Source organism: Onychostruthus taczanowskii, unplaced genomic scaffold (genome assembly GCF_017590055.1).
Source record: "Onychostruthus taczanowskii isolate IOZ18803 unplaced genomic scaffold, ASM1759005v1 scaffold24, whole genome shotgun sequence".
Lineage (NCBI taxonomy): Eukaryota > Metazoa > Chordata > Aves > Passeriformes > Passeridae > Onychostruthus > Onychostruthus taczanowskii.
The window spans coordinates 349,328-370,326 of NW_024499684.1; the positions used below are offsets into that span (position 1 = coordinate 349,328).

Genomic DNA, 20,999 nt, shown 5'->3' on the forward strand with positions numbered 1-20,999 from the left:
AAAGAAGAAATATCTGACTTTAAAAATACACTGTTGGAGTAAAATTTGAAAGTGGAAGACATAAGCGGATCTGTTTTGTGACTCTACCCGTGTTTTGTCAGTGTCTGTGCACACAGCCAGCGATGGTCGCAGCTCAGGACCCTCTGCACAGACCTGCTCCATCAATCGGGGCTTCAGGGGCTTTGCAGAAACAAGCAGAAGGTAGTGCTGAGGGATGGCACGTCTGGGAGCATTTCCAGGCAGATAGATGTGCCAACAAGGCATTATGTGGAGCTCAGAGCAGGTGGGCTGGAGCGAAATACTTGACAGGGTTGTCTTTGTGTTCCCAATACACTTTTATGGTAATCAGAGAGAAACTGAGGAAGGAGAGCTGTCACAGCAGGCAGGGGAAATTTCTGAAAGTTCTTAACCCCAATGCCTGGGTGACATCAGGACTTTGGCACACGGATGTGCTGTGGTTTTCAGCAGGTAGGGTGTGATGTGCTTTATTTTTTGGGTGCTGGCTTTTTGTCTTTATTTGCTTTTGGAGCCAAATTATGTGGTTTTGTACTGTTGCACATGCATTTGTATCCTTTTTCCTTCTCTCTGTCTGTGTTCCAAAGTTCTTGTGACTTCCAGATATAATTGTAGTCATGTTCTCTCTTTGTGTTTCAAAAGGCAGTGTTGGTAGGGAAACTTCCGAAAGTCATTGCTCTGTTCTTAATTCAGGTTTTCTGCCATTGTTTGTCCAGTGGTGCTTTTTGAGCTGAGGTTGGGTCGCCTTGAAAACACGCTGCTTTGGCCCCTTAGAGCTGCGCTCCCCAGCTCAGGGCACCAGACATTTTTATGCAGGTGTGTCCATCTGATTTGCAGGAAATCTTCTAATGGCACCACATTGTACTGTGAGGTACAATGAACGCTGAGTGGGAATTGTTGGACGTGGAAGCAGCGTGCCTGTGTTTGCACAGCAGGCACAGAAGATTTGAGCGAGAGCAGAAGCAGAGAAGGTGCTGACTTTTTTCTGAGAGAAAACTGAGCTTTGAAAGTTTTAACTTTACCTTACCAGATCTGGAGCTGAGAAGAAATTAAACCCCCAAATTATGTGCAGTTTCTTAACCACCTCTGGAATTTTCAAGACTCAGTTCTTTCTTGGCTCAAGCTCAACTTTTGAAACTGGTGCAGAGTGCTTGATGGATGGTGCCTGTGCATTTTGACATTTGACCTTCCAAAGCCACGGGGAATGGTTTGGGCTGGAAGGGACCTTAAATATCGTCCAGTTCCGTCCTCCTGCCGTGGTCGGGGAACCCACACATCCACCTCACCAGTGCAGGTTCAGGTGTCACCTGCTGGGCAGGCTGTGGTGAGCACCCTAACCCTGCCCTGCCCTGGCCCGGGGGTGAGGGGAGGGCACTGCCGAGCCCCGGGCAGGGGTCCCGAGCCCCGGGCAGGGGTCCCGAGCCCCGGGCAGGGGTCCCGAGCCCCGGTCAGGGTCCCGGAGCCCCGAGCCCCGGGCAGGGGTCCCGAGCCCCGAGCCCCGGGCAGGGGTCCCGAGCCCCGAGCCCCGGGTAGGGGTCCCGAGCCCCGGCAGGGTCCTGAGCCCTGAGCCCCGGGCAGGGTCCTGAGCCCCGGGCAGGGTCCCGAGCCCCGGGCAGGGGTCCCGAGCCCCGGGCAGGGTCCCGGAGCCCCGAGCCCCGGTCAGGGTCCCGAGCCCCGAGCCCTGGGCAGGGGTCCCGAGCCCCGAGCCCCGGTCAGGGTCCCGAGCCCCGATCCCCGGGTAGGGGTCCCTAGCCCCGGCAGGCTGCCCAGCCGCCCAGCGCCGCTGCACGCCGGCCGCTCCCCGCGCTGCAGCGATGTCACCACGCGCGGTGCTGTTTGTCTTCTTTTTGTCTCCTGTTTCCTTCCCCTTGGTAAACTTCTGCTTTTCCCTGGCAGAAGAGGCTGTAAGTCACGAGGCTGTACACTGTTTTCACCCTGCAGCTCGTGTAAGCCCTAAGGATTTTTGTTTTGTAAATAGGATGTCCACAGCTAGGACATCTGCCTGCTGACATTGTTATTGTTGTTAAAAATGCTCTTTGAAGGACAGCTGTCTGCTGCCTGTGTTTTGATGTAAGCCCAGCTGACGCATGTTTTTGTTTCCTGTCTGTTTTTCCAGTTTTAGTATCTTGGTTTGAGCCTTTATCATGGATCACACGTGTTTTAGTGGTGGGCTTGGCAGTGCTGTATTAATGGTTTGAGGTGACGATCTTAGAAGCCCTTTCCAACCTGCATGACTCTGTGGTTCTGTCCCAGCTGGCTCTTTAGGTTTCCATGCAGCAAGGGGCTCCCTGCAGGCTGCGTGCAGCCCGAACCCAGCACTTTGTGCAGCTGACAGAGCCTCAGCTCCTTGCTCCTGAAGTTTCAAAGAATGCCAGCAGCTGTTGAGTTGTTTTGGTGGGAAGGTCTGATGGCCCATAAAGGTGTCACATCACAATGAATACACGACAGGGTTGCTGCCTGCTGGATGTGGCCACGTGCACTGAGCAATGGAAGGACCTCTCATTTCTGGTTCTCTCTGACTCGTGTGGGTTCCTCAGGAGATTTGCCTGAGCAGCAGGACTCAAAATCTAGAAATCTGTTCTGTGTCATAAAGCAGTAAATTCACTTTCCTTTTAGATGGGATTGCAGAGAAAACTACTAACCTTCTTTCTGGCCACAAGTATTTTCCATGTGACACTCCTTGACTCAAATCATCTCTTGTGCAGAGCTCCAGAATGATTTTCACAGTGGTGATTATTGTCAAGGTGTAAATCCAGTAGACAGTCTGTATTGCTACTGTCAGTTTTCAGTTGGAATAAATTTTATTACACCAGTCCAGACTTGGAACACCTGTGGCACATCTGCAGCCCCAGTCGGGCAAGGAGTCCCTGTGAGGGCAGGAGCTGATCTGGGCAGAAACAGAGTTCTCTGAAGGGTGATCTGGAAAATGCTGTAGTGACTTTCTCATGTCTGCAACAGCTCCTCTGCGAGCTCACCTGTCATTTTCCTAGGGCTTAAATCCACTCAAATTTCACGTAACATTTGAACTACATGTATTTTATTATCTGTCATAGTCTGTCACAGGTGCCACCATGGAAGGGAACTGAGAATGAGTGGCTTTTTCACCTCTTTAATCCATTTGAAGATGTTTAGAATGGTTGGTAAAACTCTTGAACTTGTCAGTCTCCTGTGTAGCAAAATACAGCCTGGTTAAGTACAGCTTAAAATACCCCTCAGCAGTGGGGGGAACCTGGTCATGCAGCTTGGTGGCAGGATTTTCTGGCCAGTGTGCAGCAGTGAATGTGATGTGACAGAAGGGAGTGATCGATTTTTTTTTTTTTTAAGGATTGGTGTTGAATTTCTTGAAATCACTATGTGGAATCCTGGAACTCCATGGATATTTATGCACTTAGGTCTCTGCCTTTAAGGCTTAGGGCTCTGCACTTGGGTTTAGTCTTGTTTCTGCTGTTGTCTTTGAAGTCCATCTGAATTCTTATGATGCCAAGAGATGTTTTTCACTTTAGAGTGAAAAATTCCAGTTTTGAATGTGGTTCTCACGAATGGGGCTTGTGACAAATGCAGAGAGTTGATATTTGTCTTTCTGAGATCACTTTTCTGGAAATAGACAAACAAAACTCCCCACCCCACTGTGGGAAAGGAGCTCTGACGGGTCTTGGAGTCACAGAGCTTCCATTTAACATTTGTAACTACATTTGTGAGAGACCCAAATCTGACTGTGCTGAGACAGCAAAGAGAGACAAGATGAGCAAAATAATATCTGCAGAATCAGTCTGTTTCCCCAAGCACTGAGAAAATAGAGCATGTTCTGAGCAATCTTGTAACAGTTTTAATAATGCAATTAGCATTGCTTTGGTTGCTCAAATTGCTTATTTACCTGTCTGGGTGTTTTCATCCTTAACTGTTCTAGCAAATCCAACACCAGGTTCCTGCTCATCTAAAGGAGTTAAAGTACAAAATCTCTCTGGAATGAAAAAACTTATTCTGTGGCTCAAATAACTGATAGTGACCTTAAGAGGAGCACACGGCTTCCAGCCTGCTTTTCCCTGTGACCTGCTGCTGCTCTCTGGGGCTCTGTGCTCCTCCAGGCTGGACCAGCTGCAGTGCCAGACCCCAGATGAGACAAACCCAGAGCCTGATTATTCTGAGAGGTTGATTGCTGGGAAGGATGAAAGTTTGACAAGAAAGTCTCACAAATATGTATGCTTGACGGAAAGATTTTTGAATGTAGAAGCTGAGGAAGGAATAGAGATGGAAGCAAATTTTGATCTAGAAGAAAAGAATTGCTGAGCCAATCTTACTGGATAACCAAAGGGTATGTTAGTTAGAAGGGGGTTTTTATGACTTAGAGCAAAGGATAAACCCACCTCAAACAAGAAGACGCTTTTACCAAGCAGAAAGACAGCACAGGCAAACAAGTCAGCAAATGTTGCAAGTAGAAAAAAATTGCATCCAGATTTGCAGAGTTTGTGAAGCGAAATGATTGCAGGTACTCCAGGGGTTTAGGATGCTGGAGAAAGCAGCCTGGTCCTGTGCAGGTGTCCCTTGTCCTGGGAAGGGCTGAGAGGGTCCGGGTGAGGGCAGGCAGTGCTGCTGGGGCTGAGCTCCTGGCACGGGCAGCCCGGCTTGTCCCCGTCCCTGCCTCGAGGGCAGGGTACCCAGCACACCCAGCCCGGGGCTGTGCCTGTGACACTGGGCTCTGCCACAGCCGGGGCTTGCCCAAAAGCTGAGCCCCACCTCTGGAACACCTGGCAGCTGGGTTTGGGCTGTCCATGCAGGTCTAACCAGGCTGTAGCAGACAGGCTGAAGGCACCTGCCTGTCCTGGTGGCCCGGGGTGCTCTGGGCGCTCTACAGAGTCTGATGTCCCCGAGTGGCTCTGTGTCCCCTCCTGCCCAGGCTGCCTCTGCCTGGCCAGAAAGGTGGCTGTGGTTTCCAGAGGGGCTGACTGACACAGTTAAACTCAGCCTTCAAACGGCTGAACCACGTGGAAATTACCCAGAAGAGCAGGGACAGAAAGAAATAAGTGCTCACGGAACAGCCCAGAGCCCTCTCCCTCCTGTTCTGGGGAGAGGCGAGTGGGGGGCTGTAACTGCTGGGCATCAGCTCCTTTGCTTTTGTTTTTGTAAGTCTGGAACTCTGCTTCCCCCTTCCCCACACGGATCTCACATTTAAAATCCATCTGAAATCAGGACTTTGCAATGGAGCTGTTTGGTTTCAATACTCCTGCATGAAATTCTAGGGAGTCTCATGGTGTTTGTTTTGGAGTTACAGCTTAGTTGGCAAATCTGAAGACACCTAGGGGTTCTGCTGATTGCAATGAACATTCTAAATCTTTGGATATTTTCCAAGTGCTATTAAAAATAAAGATGACACATTAAGGAGGTCAGGGAAATCTTTATTTTTTGTTTGGCTGGTTTGGGAAACCATGAGAAAAGATCTGACACCGTGCTGGGGTGAGGTACTGACAGCAATACTGAAACTCCAACTGGTGGCCCTTGGTTGTAATTGAGAATCCACAGGAATTTACAAACCCTGCACCAGAGCTTTGTGGAGGAGCAGATGAAGAATGTCTGGTTCTAGGTTTAGTCATGAGCTGAAAGTTCAGACCATATTTGTCAAAATGTTTGCAAAGTGTAATAATCTGGAATGATCCTATGTCCAGTTGTGAGCAAACATCGACTCATTTTGTAGAGTTCTGCCCATGCAAAGCTGATCTTCCTGTACTTGTAGGGCTGTTTTTTAAGCCCAAACTTCAGCACTGGCAGTTGTTTCTGGCTGTGTGTCTCTGCCAGTCACTCTCTCCCTTTCTGTCAGTTTACAGATCAGGGAACTTCTCCAGGTCTAAAAAGACAAAGTGGTGGTTTGGTAAACCTTTCCTGAGTAATGGTCTGCTCTTCCTGCAGAAGTGTTGTGGGAAGAGAGCAGATCTTGCAATGAGAGCAGCTCCCTGAGTGTGTGAGGAGCTGGCTTGGGCTGTCTGAGCCCAGCCTGATGAGCTGGGAAAGATGTGAAAGGATTCATGTACCCAGTGCTGAAAAGGAAATGGCCTCAGCTCACCCAGCAAAGCAAGGAGGAGGCTGAGGAGCTGGATCAGAGGCTTGGTTTGACACTGGCGTTCCCTGGGACTTGTCACCCACAGGGTGGGACTGCAGCAGGATCAGGGGCATGGAACCATTTCCTGTCTAGGGAAGCTCTTGGAGGAGGATATTCTCAACACGAACAAAAAGCTGGAAACGTGGCATCCCTTTTGAGCACAGGTTTTGATCAGCATCCGTTCCCTGGTGCCTGCATGTGGATTCTTGTTCTAATACCAGTAATCTGGTGAGGTGTGAAACAGTTGCACAACATAAATAACTTTTTCAAAGCTTGCAAAGCAATTATAAAGTTATTCAAATGTATATTGTGGAAGTGTTTCCATCTGTCTGTGCCAGTGATCTTTCACAGCTGCAATTATGCACATTTAGGTAGGCAAGTACCAAGCCCTGCCATGTAGGGATCTGAAAGCTTTTGCCATAAATGACAAAAGATCTCCCACAAAGCACTGGATTCCCTTCCCAGCAGGCTGGTTCCCTTGCTTGGAGGGCAGAGCCTGCAGAGCCTCAGTTTGACAGAGCCAGGGAGCTCTGAAAGAACCACATAAATATCTTTTATGTATTTTCTTTAACAAACACAGCCAGAACACAGCCTTCCCCTGCAGTCCCTGTGGGCAGGCTCAGGGTGGTGACCCCCAGCTTCCAGAGTCTCAGGGACACCCAGGCTGCCCCAGGCGTGGGCACTGGTGCTCACTGGGATCAGGCTGGGAAACACATGGAGCTGAAATTGCTCCAAAGGCTGTGTGTGAACCCAGTGGGGGTGTCCAGACCTTCAGCTGGAGCACAATCCTGCAGAGTGGTAGAATCCTGCTGATCAGTGGTCTCAGACCAAGAGAAGTTACCCACAGCCTTAGAGAAGGTGCAAGGACCAAATGTTTAAACATTTTTCACCCTGAGGTCTGTTTGGACTAAAACAAAAAGCAGTGGCAGAAAGGTGAAGGACTTGTTATTTCTGTTTCTGTAGCTTCTCTGTTAAGTAAAATGAAGACATTCAGCTCCAGGGCCACTCTCTGAAAGCTTTAATGGATGCTTTAGGCCCTGGTATGTTTTTCCTGTACAATAATAAAACCAATCAGAAGAAAAAGCTGATCTGAAAAATAAAGTTATAAAAGAGATTATATTTGCATAGTGCAGGTCAGTGGCTTCCAGCTGTTATCTTGGTAGAGACAGAAATGCTTTACTGCTGTGTAAAAATATGGGAAGACCAGAAAACCATTCTGGATTTAAATGTACCAGAGCTCTTACACAGCTGCACTTGTGTGCTCTCAGATGTCTCTGTGGTGCTGTTGCCTCCTTCTGCAGCAGGGAGGGAGTTTCTAGTTTGGTGTGGGCATGTTTCTGCCCATGGATCCAGGAGCCAGGCTGGTGTGGTTTTGTTGGACGGCGCTGTCAGAGACCCACGGCCTGGAGCTCCAGACTGTGCTGTTCCAGGCACTCCTCTGTGATTTTGGGATCCAGATGGGTCGTGCCACACCCTAAGGCACCCAGGGCATCGGCTGGCACAGCACGTAGTGCAGATATTGGCACAGGCAGTACCGGGTTTAGGCAGAAAAGCAGCACCTGGTGTTTTGCTGAGCCCCTCTCCTGCTTGTTTCTGGTTGTCGTGTGCTCTGTTGCTTTGGGACATTTGTGTTCATGAATAACTTCCTGAAATGTGCATTATTGTGGAGACACAAACCTACACTATGTTTATACTCTCCCCAAGCGTATTTGATCTTCTGGATTTAGAAATTTCCACCTCACTTGAAGCTTTCAGCTTGAGGTGCAGTTTTTGGTACAGCTTTTCTCTGAAGGGGAGGCAGAGGAAAAAATAAATAATGGGGTCAAGGCAGACATTTGCTGCAGACAGCACCAGAGTGAACTCCTTGGCATAGTACAGCGATTTTTGGGACTGGCAGGTGAACTGGGAGCTGGTCTGGCTCAAGGTGTAAGGGGTCCTGCAGAGGTGGTAGGGCACAAAGCAAATGACAAACACAAGCATGATGGTGAATATGTTCCGGCTGGTTTTTCTCTTGGCCATGTCCGAGCTCCTCCGGAATTTTTTGTAAGAGCTGTATATTTTTTTGGATATAGAAGTGTAAAACACAATTAGCAGAAAAAAAACAATCCAGAAAATCCCGGTGCAAATATAAGTTGTTGCTTTGTGCCACTGTCTGCCGAGCTCGCTTTTAAGACCGATACATTTTTTGGAGTAACTGTCTTTAGCGATTTCATTAGTTAAAATCATATTTGGAAACGACATAATCATCAACAAGAGCCATATGACGGCAGAGACCGCCTTGCTGCAGCGGACGGTGTGAACGAAGGAGGTGAACAAAGGCTTCACGATTTTGTAGTAGCGGTCGAAGCCGATGAGGCCGAAGAAGGTGATGCCGATGTACATGTTCATGTAGAACACCACGGCCGAGTACCTGCACACGAACAGGCTGAGCCCCGCGGGGGCAAGCTCCGAATCCGCCAGGATCTTGAACGGGAACGTCAGGCTCATGAGGAGATCGGCCACAGCGACGTTCTTGAGATAGACAATAAAGCTCTTAGTGCTGGAGACGGAGAGGAAGACCCAGGCTGCCAGGGCGTTGAGCGAGAGCCCCGCCAGGAAGATGAGGCAGTAGAGCAGCGGGATGACTGTCGTGGTTACCACCGTGCTGTGGCTGCAGGGGCTTCCTGAGGAGTTGGTGCTGGAGTTGAGCATCTTGCAGTATCTTCATTCCTAGAAGCAGAGAGTGCCGAGTTAGGACAGGGTGGTGCTGGGCTTTCTGCTAATGGCTCTGGGTTCTCTGCCCCCATTTCCAAACCAGCTCGGTGTGCCCCTCAGAAACAGCCACGCTCCCCCTCAGCCTTCCCAGCAGGGAGTGCAGAGGATTGTCTGAGCAGTGCCACCTCCCTTTCTGGTGATGTCCCAAGGCACCTTGTTGCTTTGAACAGAGGATCCATTTGCTGCTCTGTTTGGCTTTAACCCGTTGCCTTCCAGGGCTGCCCCTTTGCTGTGAGCTGGGACCGACCCACAGCGATCTGGTGACTCAGGGTTAATGAGATGTGGTTTTTAAACATTCAATATGAGTTTTTAACATTGATTTACCATGAAACACGAGGGATATGAATATTCCTGGTCAAAATGCTCTGTAAAAACTCCTGTTAGTCAAGTGTGGAGATACCCAGTGCATGGCAATATATCCCAGTGCTCCCTTGCAAGTGCAGCTGGCAGAGCTTGCTTCAAACTTCCAGCAGCCCAGCACACAGCAGTGTGTCTGTGTGAGCTTGTAATGTGGGGGCTTGAGCTGGCTTCTCAGGTCAGCCAGATTTACATTTTAAGGAATCTCCAAGAAGGAATCACATCTGCTGTCTGCTTTTCTTTGCCAGAATGTTTGTGGGGGTGGATTATCCTCTGTGGGGAGGGCAGAACAAATATAGATATAAATATAATGCTGCTGTATTTGGCAAGTGAAACCCTGGGCAACTGGAAAATATGTGCCTTGGAGCTGGGAAAAAAACCCCACCTTGTCTTTTAGAAGATAAAGGATTTCCTTTTATCTCCATTTTGAGTCAGTAGCTGATGTCTCTGTGGAGTGGGTTGGAGCCTGAATGCAACCTTGCAATAGCTAGAAATTGACATTTTTTCTCAAATAGGCAAAATGGTCCCCTTTGGTGCGTTGTTTCCTGTACCTCTTGCAGATGGTGTGAGGCTGACCAGCCCAGGTGTGTTCTGGGCCCTGTGTGGATGAGAGGAGCGTGGGTGGCTGTGTTACCCTGTGCACACCCAAAGCCTGCACTGAACCTCGTCCTGCCACAGCAGCAGCTGCCCTCTCTTTGTCATCAAGGTGTTTGTTTTTGTTTGGCTGGGGTTTTAAATGAACAAGATGGTTTGGAGAGCAGGCATTAAACTGGCACACGAACAGGTGTGTTAGAGCTGGGAGGTTATGTGGGTAGAGCTTGGGGTGACACTGCTGAAATCAGAAGCATCTGGAAAGGCACTAATAGCAAATGGCATTTTTATTTAAATAGTAACACACTGTATTTAAAAACTGTTCTCTTTGCTGTGTCCCTGTTCACTTTCTCCCTCCAGGCTCTCAGCAGGACTCTCTCTCTGCACTTGGGGGCCCAGGGTGGCTCCTGCAGTGGCTGCTGGTGAGAGGCAGAGGGAACGTGTTAGTGCCAGGATTTGGGAGGGTGGCACACACAGGGGTGTGTTAGTGCCAGGATTTGGGAGGGTGGCACACACAGGGGTTGTGTTAGTGCCAGGATTTGGGAGGGTGGCACACACAGGGAGTGTGTTAGTGCCAGGATTTGGGAGGGTGGCACACACAGGGAGTGTGTTAGTGCTATTTGGGAAGGGTGGCACACACAGGGGGGTGTTAGTGCCAGGATTTGGAGGGTGACACACACAGGGGGGTGTTAGTGCCAGGATTTGGAGGGTGACACACACAGGGGTGTGTTAGTGCCAGGATTTGGGAGGGTGGCACACACACAGGGGTGTGTTAGTGCCAGCATTTGGGAGGGTGGCACACACAGGGGTTGTGTTAGTGCTATTTGGGAGGGTGGCACACAGCCATAATACTCCAGCAGCTGTTCTTGTTTGAATGCTTGGGCCAGCATAAAGTACCTTGACTCTGTGTGAATAATGTCAGCAAACTTGATTCACCAGATGGCCAAGATTGGTTGGGTTATATTTTATAAGAAAGTTCTGAACTTTCTCAGTGTGCAAATCATGTTGTCTTGGCACAACACACAAAAGGGAAGCTGCAGAAACCATTAGAAACCTCTGTCCCTTCTGAGGTCAGTCTTGTGCTGTCCCCTGTGACTCTTCCACAGTAGCATTAAGGTAGTTCTTGACTTCTGTGACATGGCTGTCAAGTTTCAAAGTTCATCCTGCTTTACTGAACATAAGAATAATATTTATAAGTTGTTTTATTTATTTATTTACCCTGAATTTACCGGAGGTTGTGTTGTTCCAAGTACACGCTTCAGCTATTTATGGAAACTAATGCAGCTGTTTAATAAATGTGCAATAGAGTTACTGGGTCAGGAACTGGTGACAGTGGTCACTATTGCCAGAAGCCTTTTTTTAACTGCAAAATGGAGTTAATCAGGGGGGTGATCACTCTGGAGGGCACCTCTGGTGTTAGGGGGAAGCAGGAGAAGGAAGAAGCACAGCACACACCACAGCAAGTTGTGCTGAGTGTGCTAAAAGAAGAACCTTATTTTAAGATTTTCTCTCTAATGTGGCAGGAATGTTGGTGCTGGTGGGACTTGCAGTGCTGTCCGTGCTGGTGCAATCCAGTGGGAAAGCTGCTGTGGCTGTCCCGTGGGGCAGAAGGGGGTGAGGCTCAGGGCTCTGGGGCTGTGCTGGGCATGACAGGCTGAGAGAAACCTCCCCAAAGCCCTGGGGGACACTTGTTGGCCTGGGGGTGCTCAGGGCTGCTCTGAGCCTGCTCTGTGTCCCCAGAGGAGCCCAGCCTGGCAGCTGTGGGCTGTGCAGGCACGCTGGAATTGCTGCTCTCCTCCGGAGGGCACTGCTCGCAGTGACTGGAGATGTCTTGGTGCATTTCACTGCCGCGAGTTTGCCAAGAGGCCAAAATTTTGTTATTTACTGTTCTTATTACGACGTTTCTCACAGGGTAATGTCTGGGCTTTAATACTTAGGAGAATAAAAGTATGCAAAATAATGGGATATTTTAGCCTCTGGAAATGGCATGTTGGGTGGTACAGAATTTAGTGGAGGAAAACGGGATGAGTGTTGGAATTAGGATGGCAGAAGAAAAAGAGGTGGCATTCCTGTTGTAATTAGGACCTGCCATGGTGGAAATGGGATGCACTAGGATGGCACCGGAACAGGTGGCATTCCCATTGCAATTAGGACCTGCCATGGTGGAAATGGGATGCACTAGGATGGCACCGGAACAGGTGGCATTCCCATTGCAATTAGGACCTGCCATGGTGGAAATGGGATGCACTAGGATGGCACCGGAACAGGTGGCATTCCCATTGCAATTAGGACCTGCCATGGTGGAAATGGGATGCACTAGGATGGCACCGGAACAGGTGGCATTCCCATTGCAATTAGGACCTGCCATGGTGGAAATGGGATGCACTAGGATGGCACAGGAACAGGTGGCACTCCTGGCAGGGCTCCAGGCAGCAGGGCATGCCCGCTGCAGCAGTAACCCACGGTGTGCCTCGCCCTTGCCCCCCAGCCCCCTGAGGTGTGCTGTGCAAGGACAGAGGACGCAGAAAGCCGTGCCTCTCCTCGGGCTGCCCGTGGCAGGCTGGGAGCAGACGTGGGGCCCTGGTGGCACTGGGGGTGTGCTCTGCCTGCAGCTGCAGTCAGAAACGAGGGGACGGGGGGCTGCCTCTGCCCCCGCTAACAGGACATCCCACTTGTGACCCCAAAGGCCAACCCGGGATGCTGCAGTGGGAGGCAGCAGTGGGTGACTGCAGGTGCTGCACCAGGGAGATCACCTGTGATGTTCTCCTGGCACCTGCAGAGCTCCTGGGGCTCTGAAGGACACGGAGAGAGAGCCAGCAGGGACACGGCACGGGCAGATAAGGTTCTGTACTTCCCACTGCAGCCAGGGCTCCTTTGGGCACAGTGTCAGGACACCTCAAGGGCAGAATTGCATTTCTGTCTGGCAAAACCACCAGTAGCTGTTTCATTTCTTCTTCCTGTCCAGCAGCCTCTGTGCTCTTTTGTATCTGAAATTTAACTGCTTTGTCTTCCTCATCAGCTAATTTTTTCATTCTCTTTTTAGTTCTGATTTTTAGACAAGAGTATGCATTATTCTGAGCATGATTTTAAACTTAAAAGATTGTAGATTGTGACATATCTGTGCAAAACCTGATACTCAGATGAAACTTAGGCAATACTTTGAGGTGTTCGCACACAGCACAATTTTCAGATCTAATTCAAATACTCAGTTTTTTTAAAGTCTCAAAATTCCTCCACTGAGATCCGTCCTATCTCACATCAGTTGTCATATTGGAATTAGGGAGTGGTGGATGTGAGAGAAAATGTTAGGTCAGGTAGAGAAGAAGTAGTTAATAATAATAACAATAATAATAATATTAATAGATTGTAATGAAGGAAAATAACAAGGAGAGAGATAAACCCCAAGGAAAACAAGCAGGTCAGCTTTCCTGGCATGCCCTTGTGCACTGGCACAGCACGGGAAGCTGCACTTGACTTGGTGCAAGCCCTGCTCATCAGCAGCTGAACCATCAGGGTTCATCAGAGAACCATCGTTCTCATCCCAAACCCATTTCTGTACCAGCTACTGGGAGAAAATTAACTCTATCCCAGCTAAAACCAGAGCCCTGGGTCAATGAAACATTTTAATGATTATTAGTTCCATTGTCCTAAAACTGGGGTTTTAAAAGTAGTAAAATGTGGCTCAAGAAAGTTTTCCCCTTTAATATTATGTTGTAATCATAGTATTTGTCATTCAAATATTTTATTTTTAATTCTAGTTTCTGATGTTTTAAACTATGAGTTTCATATAGTTGCGTTTTCTCAGTCATAAATTAAAACAAAAGTAGTTGCTTAAGAAAAATGTCTTTTTAAGGCAGACAAGAAGAATCCTTGCCTGCAGGTGCTTTGTCTGCTGGCACAGCTGGAGTCTGCTCCATGGCTGAAACAGTAGTTTCTGTACCGTTTTCTGTAGATAGTTAGTTAGTTAGTTAGTTAAAACTGCTCGTTTGTGCTATTAGTTGTTAGTGGTTTAAAGAACGCGCGGATGCTCGCCTTATTTTCCAATTTGAAAAGTAAAATTGCGGTGGCACTTACTTAAAAGTACCCGAGGATGCTGGAGGGCGTTTTCGGGGGACAGGAGCGGCGGCGGAGGCGGCGTCTCACCTGGGCTCGGTGCGGGATGGCGGCGCGGCCCCGAGAGCTGGGACCCTGGCGGCTGCGGGGATCGGCCGGGATCAGCTCCGGGGTGGGGATGGATCGGCGGGGATCCGCTCCGGGACCGGGATGGATCAGCAGGGATCAGCTCCGGGATGGGGGGGGATCGGCGGGGATCCGCTCCGGGACCGGGATGGATCAGCAGGGATCAGCTCCGGGATGGGGATGGATCGGCGGGGATCCGCTCCGGGACGGGGATGGATCGGCCGCTATCAGCTCCGGGACGGGGATGGATCGGCCGCTATCAGCTCCGGGACGGGGATGGATCGGCCGCTATCAGCTCCGGGACGGGGATGGATCGGCCGCTATCAGCTCCGGGACGGGGATGGATCGGCCGCTATCAGCTCCGGGACGGGGATGGATCGGCCGCTATCAGCTCCGGGACGGGGATGGATCGGCCGCTATCAGCTCCGGGACGGGGATGGATCGGCCGCTATCAGCTCCGGGACGGGGATGGATCGGCCGCTATCAGCTCCGGGACGGGGATGGATCGGCGGGGATCCGCTCCGGGGTGGGGATGGATCCGCGGGGATCTGCTCCGGGACGGGGATGGATCGGCCGGTATCAGCTCCGGGACGGGGATGGATCGGCGGGGATCCGCTCCGGGACGGGGATGGATCAGCCGGGATCAGCTCCGGGATGGGGATGCATCGGCGGGGATCAGCTCCGGGACGGGGATGGATCGGCCGCAGTGCCGGTGCCGGTCCTGGCCGTGCGGAGCCGCTCCCGGGAGCCGGTCTCGGGATGGGGAGGATCGGCCGGGAGCCGCTCCGGGGGTGGTTCTGTGCTCGGGGAGCCGGTGCCGGTCCTGCCCGTGCGGAGCTGGTCTCGGGGAGCCGGTGCCGGTCCTGCCGGTCTCGGGCAGCCGGTGCCGGTCCTGGCCGCCCGCCGTGCCCGCGCCCCGGCGCTGCCCCAGCGCAGCCCTGGGAGGGTTCTGGAGCAGAAAGGGGAAGGGCTGGCACGGCTGGCACGGCTGGCACGGCTGGCGGGGCTGGCACGGCTGGCCGTGCCCCTGCCCGGCTGTGGCCGGGCTCTCGGCCCGCAGCTGGCCCGGCCGCAGGGCAGCGCTGGGCGGCTTTGGGACAGACGCAAGTGCAGCTGGCACAGCAGCCACAGGCTGAGCCGCTGCGCCGGAATTTGCTTTTCCCAAACCCTTCCCAGGGCTGGCTGCGACCTTTGCCGTGACGCGTCCTGCCCCGGGAGCCGCGGCGCGGAGCAGGGAGGGCTGAGCGGAGCCTGCTCGGGCTGCACACGGGTCCTGGGCATACGCGATGGGTCTTTGGTGCTCGGCTGCTCCCTCTCCCTTCTTTTTGTGCTATGCTTTTCTTTTAAGCCTAAACACCTGCTTGGCTTCCTCCTTTCTGGTTCCTCCCAAAAGTTTTCTGGGAGGCTTTGAAATCAAGCACAGAATTAGTGGAAATGTATGCTAATAGAAAAGCTAATATCGTCATCTCTGTGGATGTAGGAAAGTATATTCTGAGAGAGAGCTGAGGTTTGGGGAGATAAATCGAGGTTTAAATGTTTATTTAAAAACTGCGAAATATGTACGTTGTGTACCTTAGAACAAGTAAACATTTAGTGCAGGACTTGAGCTCTGCTTGACAGAAAATACACAATTCCTCATGGGCTTTGCTTCTGTGAGGGTTTATCTGTGTAGAAGAAGGGCCCAAAGGCACGGGGAAACACAAGTTCCTTCTCCCTGCGTGTTGCTGCCATAGCCACATGCTTTGCATGGGGCCACTGTGAGTTACCCTGAGCCTCCAGTCCCTTCCTTCCCCCGAATTTCATTGAATATCTCAGTCAGGGTATCTTGAGAGGCAGAATTGTCTGCACGTTCTTGCCAGTGTTCTTGCCCCTCTCTCGATCCTGAGGCTCACAGCCCAGAGCTGTAGTGGTCCATCCATGGCTTCGGGGTGATGGGTTTGGGCATTGCCTTCATTGACAGTTTTGTACTTTCCCCTTGGATCAGACAGAACCAACGGTGCACGAGGATCCTCAGGTGCTCCCTGAAGACACCAGTCAGCCAAGCTTCTCCTCTCTTCCCATGCATGGTCATTTCCTGAAGCAGGGATGGGAGGAGTGAATCAGATGAGGCTTTGGTTTAAAAGCCATGGCTCTCTAACATCGACAGGAGCACGGGAAGCCCCAAAGAAGAGGCAGTGCAGTGCTCTCCAGTGTAAGATGCCAGTCTGTGATGGATTAAATGTTGCAGCACAGATCATTTTTTGCAGTGACAAGTAAGCAGTTGTCCAGGGCAGAGGATTAAGGGCTTAAAGAGTGGGTGGGGTGCCTGAGCTCTGTGTACAGCTTCACCCCGTTGGAATGACTCTGGCCACCAGGGCAAACCGAGGGGCTGCTCTGTTATACAAACACGGGGATTTTTCCAACATGCCAGCCAAGCCCAGTGTTTAAGGACCTCAGGATATGGCTGCTGCTTCTGAGGGGTTAGAAAGTGAGCATGGTCACTAGAAGGCCCTGTGCTTTGCCATGCACCTTGGGTGGCTGAAGAGCAAACTGATAATGTATTTTGCCCTTAGCCACACAAGTCTGCTTCTGCCCCCAAAATCCAAAATTCCCAGCTGCTGGCTGTCTCACTGAGAGAAGCTGTTAACCCTTAGTGTGAGCTGAGGGCCTCAGAAGGGAATCCTTCTGCATGACCCTGCTGAGGACTTGTGTCCCAGAGCCAGAGAGGGAGAGCACTGCTGGCGTGTCCCCGCAGCTCTGGTGACAAAATGGGGGTGATTTGGTTCTTCCCCTGGCTGGTGCCAGCAGGGCAGGGTGGGCTGGCAGCTCTGCAGTCTTTGCTGGCAGAAGTGGGGCTGGTGGGTCCTGCCTGGAGTTCTGAGGGCAGCATCCTGCAGCACCAAGCCACGGCACTGTGCAGGGGGTGTCTGTGCCCACGGGTCCCACCTGTGCCCTTTCCAGCCCTGCTGACTGAGCTGCCAGTGCCCCCAGCCCGCTGAGCACAAAATCATGCAGATCACGGGGCATCAGCGGCCAGCTCTGGGAATTGCTAAAAGCAGGATGAACAAAACAAATATTTTCCTAGGATAATCCCCCTGGAAGGCCAGCTAATTGCAGAAGTATTGCAGGACTTCTAGTCGTGTTTTTGCTCTGTCAAATCTGCCAGCAAATGTTTTCTGCTCAGTTTTGTTTGGGTGATGAGTGGATGTCTGTGCATCCTCGTGGAACAGCCTTCTGAGCCCTTACAAGGATTTGTCTGGAGCTCCCCATCAGGCTCGTGCCCACGTTCAGGTGGCACCACTGCTGCTCCCAGGCTGATGCTTGGCTTTACAGGTGGCAGGAGAGGGGTGCTGAGGGAGGGCACTGTGCTGGACTGAGCTAGAAAATGCTTCATGAGGGATTTGATCAGGTAAATTTCCTTACTCAGTCAAAGTAGGCATTTCTGCAGATGGGTCTCTTGCCTTTCAGCCACAGACAGCAGCTTTTCTAGTTGCACATTTGTATTTCAAAGACCATTGACATAATTTTTGCAGTTTCTCCTGTGTCTCTTTCTCAAAAGACAATTGTGTTTAAAGTACCTCATTTTCTGACTTCAGAATCACACATTCTACATCTGTAGCCTTTTCAGGAAATGAGGATCTTTTGATTTCCTTTTGTGTGCAAGATAAGCTCTCCTCAAAAACTGCACAAATAACTCCTTTATCTTTTCCACTTTTTTCTTTTTTCTTTTTTTTTTTTTTTTTTTTTTTTTTTTTTTTTCCCCTTCCTTTTTTTTTTTCCCTGGGTGCTCTATGCAAAATAAGGTGCAGAATGTAACTTGTTGTGGTAAGGAAAGAGATAATGGAAAGTTTCTTGGAGTTTTCCCTATTTGAAAAATTCCAGATTTTTTCATTTCAAATTGCTACACAAAATTTTTTTTTTTTTTTACCTTTTTCTCTACTGCCCTTTTCTTATCCTTCCACCATTTCTGGTCTCAAGGTTAATATCTGGCCACAAGTGTGACCACAATCTTATTATCTGGGTCAACACTGGGCATAGACGAGGACCAAAAACTTATCAAAGAATAAGTTTCTCTCTCTTCTGGGGAGGGTGAGGAGGACAAACCCACCCATCTGTCCCTGCAATTCTGTGTTGAATTCTCATCCCCCAGTTAGATGCACTTTTGGGGCACCTTTTACACCTTGGACACCACTGATGTGCGAGGTTCTGCGCGTGGGTCTGCAGCCAAACCTGCACTGCTTGTGGGTGTGTTTTACAGAACTTGTGCAGGTAGGGGTGGGTTTGGTTCACAGAGCATTTCTGGTTAACACAGACCACAAGACCTCCATCCGGTTTGGGGCCTGCCCCACGGGCTCCATGGCATGTTGAGTTTTGCATTTTCTTCACAGCTTTGTGCTTCCAACCCTGACCAGGCTGGGCGAACCTGCCACGGCCCCTCTGCTCACTGGTGCTTTCCCTCTGCTTAATCCATCTCACCACCGTCTGCTGGGTGACAATGAAAAGACAGATTTTTAGAAATCTGAGTGGGTTTACTTTCCTTTTTTAGGGTTTCTGTGAAGCTGCGATGGTATAAAGTCACAGGAATTGTCATTAGTAGAAAAAACACAGAGGCAGAGTGCAAAATAAATGTGATGACAAAAGTCCTGCAGCAGTAGTGATCTGGAGCTGGCTCTGAGTACAGGTTCAAATCACATTTCTGCCACAATAATGCCCTGGCATGGAGAGCTCTGCCTTGGCTAGAGAATCAGAATATGTAAGATATAATTACATCTGAGTTACAAACACTGTAATGCAAATCTTCCTGAATGTAAAAAATCCCAAATGTTAATGAATTGTTCAGGAATTGCTCCTTGCATTCTTGGGTCAGATCTGCTGTTGTACTTCCACCAGAAAACTGTGTTTCCTCTTAAAAATGGGACTCTGGGACTGCACAGCCACAGTTTAAATCCACGTCTGCCCTGATGTGGCTCTCTGAAAGGCCAGTGACAGGTCAGGGCCTGAGACTTTCTGTACAACTTCCTTGTAGCTTTTCCTTTCAAGATGAGCTCTTAGAGACCAAAATTCCATGTCAAATCCGGATAAATTAAATATAGTTATCTGGTATTTGGGGATTTGGATATTGTTGTATGATTCATTTTTAGCCCTGGGAAAGTACTTCACAAAGAGCATCTTCAGAGAGCTGTCACGTATGTGAGAGTGCCCAAAGCAGCAGTCAGGGTTATCACAGACACAGCCTGAGGGGCAGGGCGAGCTGCTCTGGGGGCTGCACAGTGCAGTGCTGTCTGCATGCAGGCTCAGCTGCAGTGCTGTGTGCAGGCAGGCTCAGGCTGCAGTGCAGGGTTGCAGGCAGGCTCAGCTGCAGTGCTGTCTGCATGCAGGCCCAGTTGCAGTGCTGTCTGCATGCAGGCTCAGGCTGCAGTGCAGGGTTGCAGGCAGGCTCAGCTGCAGTGCTGTCTACATGCAGGCTCGGCTGCAGTGCTGTCTGCACGCAGGCTAGGCTGCAGTGCTGCCTGCAGGCAGGCTCAGCTGCAGTGCTGTCTGCATGCAGGCTCAGGCTGCAGTGCTGTCTGCATGCAGGCTCGGCTGCAGTACTCTCTGCATGCAGGCCCAGCTGCAGCGCTGTCTGCATGCAGGCTCAGCTGCAGGGCTGACTGCATGCAGGCTCAGGCTGCAGTGCTCTCTGCATGCAGGCTCAGGCTGCAGTGCTCTCTGCATGCAGGCTCAGGCTGCAGTGCTCTCTGCATGCAGGCTCAGGCTGCAGTGCTCTCTGCATGCAGGCTCAGGCTGCAGTGCTCTCTGCATGCAGGCTCAGGCTGCAGTGCTCTCTGCATGCAGGCTCAGGCTGCAGTGCTCTCTGCATGCAGGCTCAGGCTGCAGTGCTCTCTGCATGCAGGCTCAGGCTGCAGTGCTCTCTGCATGCAGGCTCAGGCTGCAGTGCTCTCTGCATGCAGGCTCAGGCTGCAGTGCTCTCTGCATGCAGGCTCAGGCTGCAGTGCTCTCTGCATGCAGGCTCAGGCTGCAGTGCTCTCTGCATGCAGGCTCAGGCTGCAGTGCTCTCTGCATGCAGGCTCAGGCTGCAGTGCTCTCTGCATGCAGGCTCAGGCTGCAGTGCTCTCTGCATGCAGGCTCAGGCTGCAGTGCTGCCTGCAGGCAGGCTCAGCTGCAGCGCTGTCTGCATGCAGGTTCAGCTGCAGTGCAGGGCTGCATGCAGGCTCGGCTGCAGTGCTGCCTGCAGGCAGGCTCGGCTGCAGTGCTGCCCGCAGGCAGGCTCAGCTGCAGTGCCAGGCTCAGCTGCAGTGCTGTCTGCATGCAGGCTCAGCTGCAGTGCTGACTGCATGCAGGCTCAGGCTGCAGTGCTCTCTGCATGCAGGCTCAGGCTGCAGTGCTGTCTGCATGCAGGCTCGGCTGCAGTACTCTCTGCATGCAGGCCCAGCTGCAGCGCTGTCTGCATGCAGGCTCAGCTGCAGTGCAGGGCTGCTCCAGGCTGGCCTGGGAGCTGGGAGCATGGCCCTGGCTCCCCTTCCCAGACTGCACATGGACACCCCACTTCTGGACACTTCCCAGAAACTGCTGGTTGCTTCATCCCTCTGCTCCCTGGACAGGGGCACTTCAGGCTGTGCTTGGGAGGGCATCATCCCATCACACCAAAGTGTGGCTGCTTTGGGTGGCAGATTTTTTGGTGGAAAGCCCTCAGGAGGGATCAGCCGTAGTGTCTCTCCTAGGAGGAAACACCATGGAAATCCATCCTTCAGCTGAAAATTCGTGGGTAGTGAGGAGGGTGGTGTGTGTGCACCCTGTCAGGGGGGCATGCAGCACACTGGGGATGCAGGAGCCCCTCTGGTTGTGTTTGCAGCCACCCCTGCACGGTGCCAGCCCCAGGCCCTGCTCTGCTGCCTCCTCTCCTGCCCCTAGTGCCCTCTGCCTAGGGACCAGCAGGGATATTGCCCCTGAAGTGTTCCTCGGGCTTTGCTGGGCTGGTGGGGGCAGTCCACCCTCCACCTGGGAAAAGGTCACTGTGAATTTAACACAGCAC

At 51.3% G+C, this 20,999-nt stretch overlaps 1 protein-coding gene across 1 annotated transcript; it reads right to left on the minus strand.

Annotated features, from left to right (window-relative positions):
- Window positions 1–5,406: 5,406 nt before the first annotated feature.
- On the minus strand, window positions 5,407–14,080 carry P2RY14 (purinergic receptor P2Y14). The gene is made up of 2 exons (XM_041406047.1): window positions 13,883–14,080; window positions 5,407–8,815 (listed from the first exon to the last, which is right to left on the minus strand). The coding sequence occupies exon 2, from the start codon at window positions 8,795–8,797 to the stop codon at window positions 7,784–7,786; it is 1,014 nt and encodes a 337-aa protein (XP_041261981.1). The 5' UTR covers window positions 8,798–8,815; window positions 13,883–14,080; the 3' UTR covers window positions 5,407–7,783.
- Between the last annotated feature and the right edge of the window lie 6,919 nt (window positions 14,081–20,999).

What these genes read in the sequence shown, in the direction of transcription:
- P2RY14 (XM_041406047.1), bottom strand. Translation starts at nt 8,797, where the DNA reads ATGCTCAACTCCAGCACCAACTCCTCAGGAAGCCCCTGCAGCCACAGC.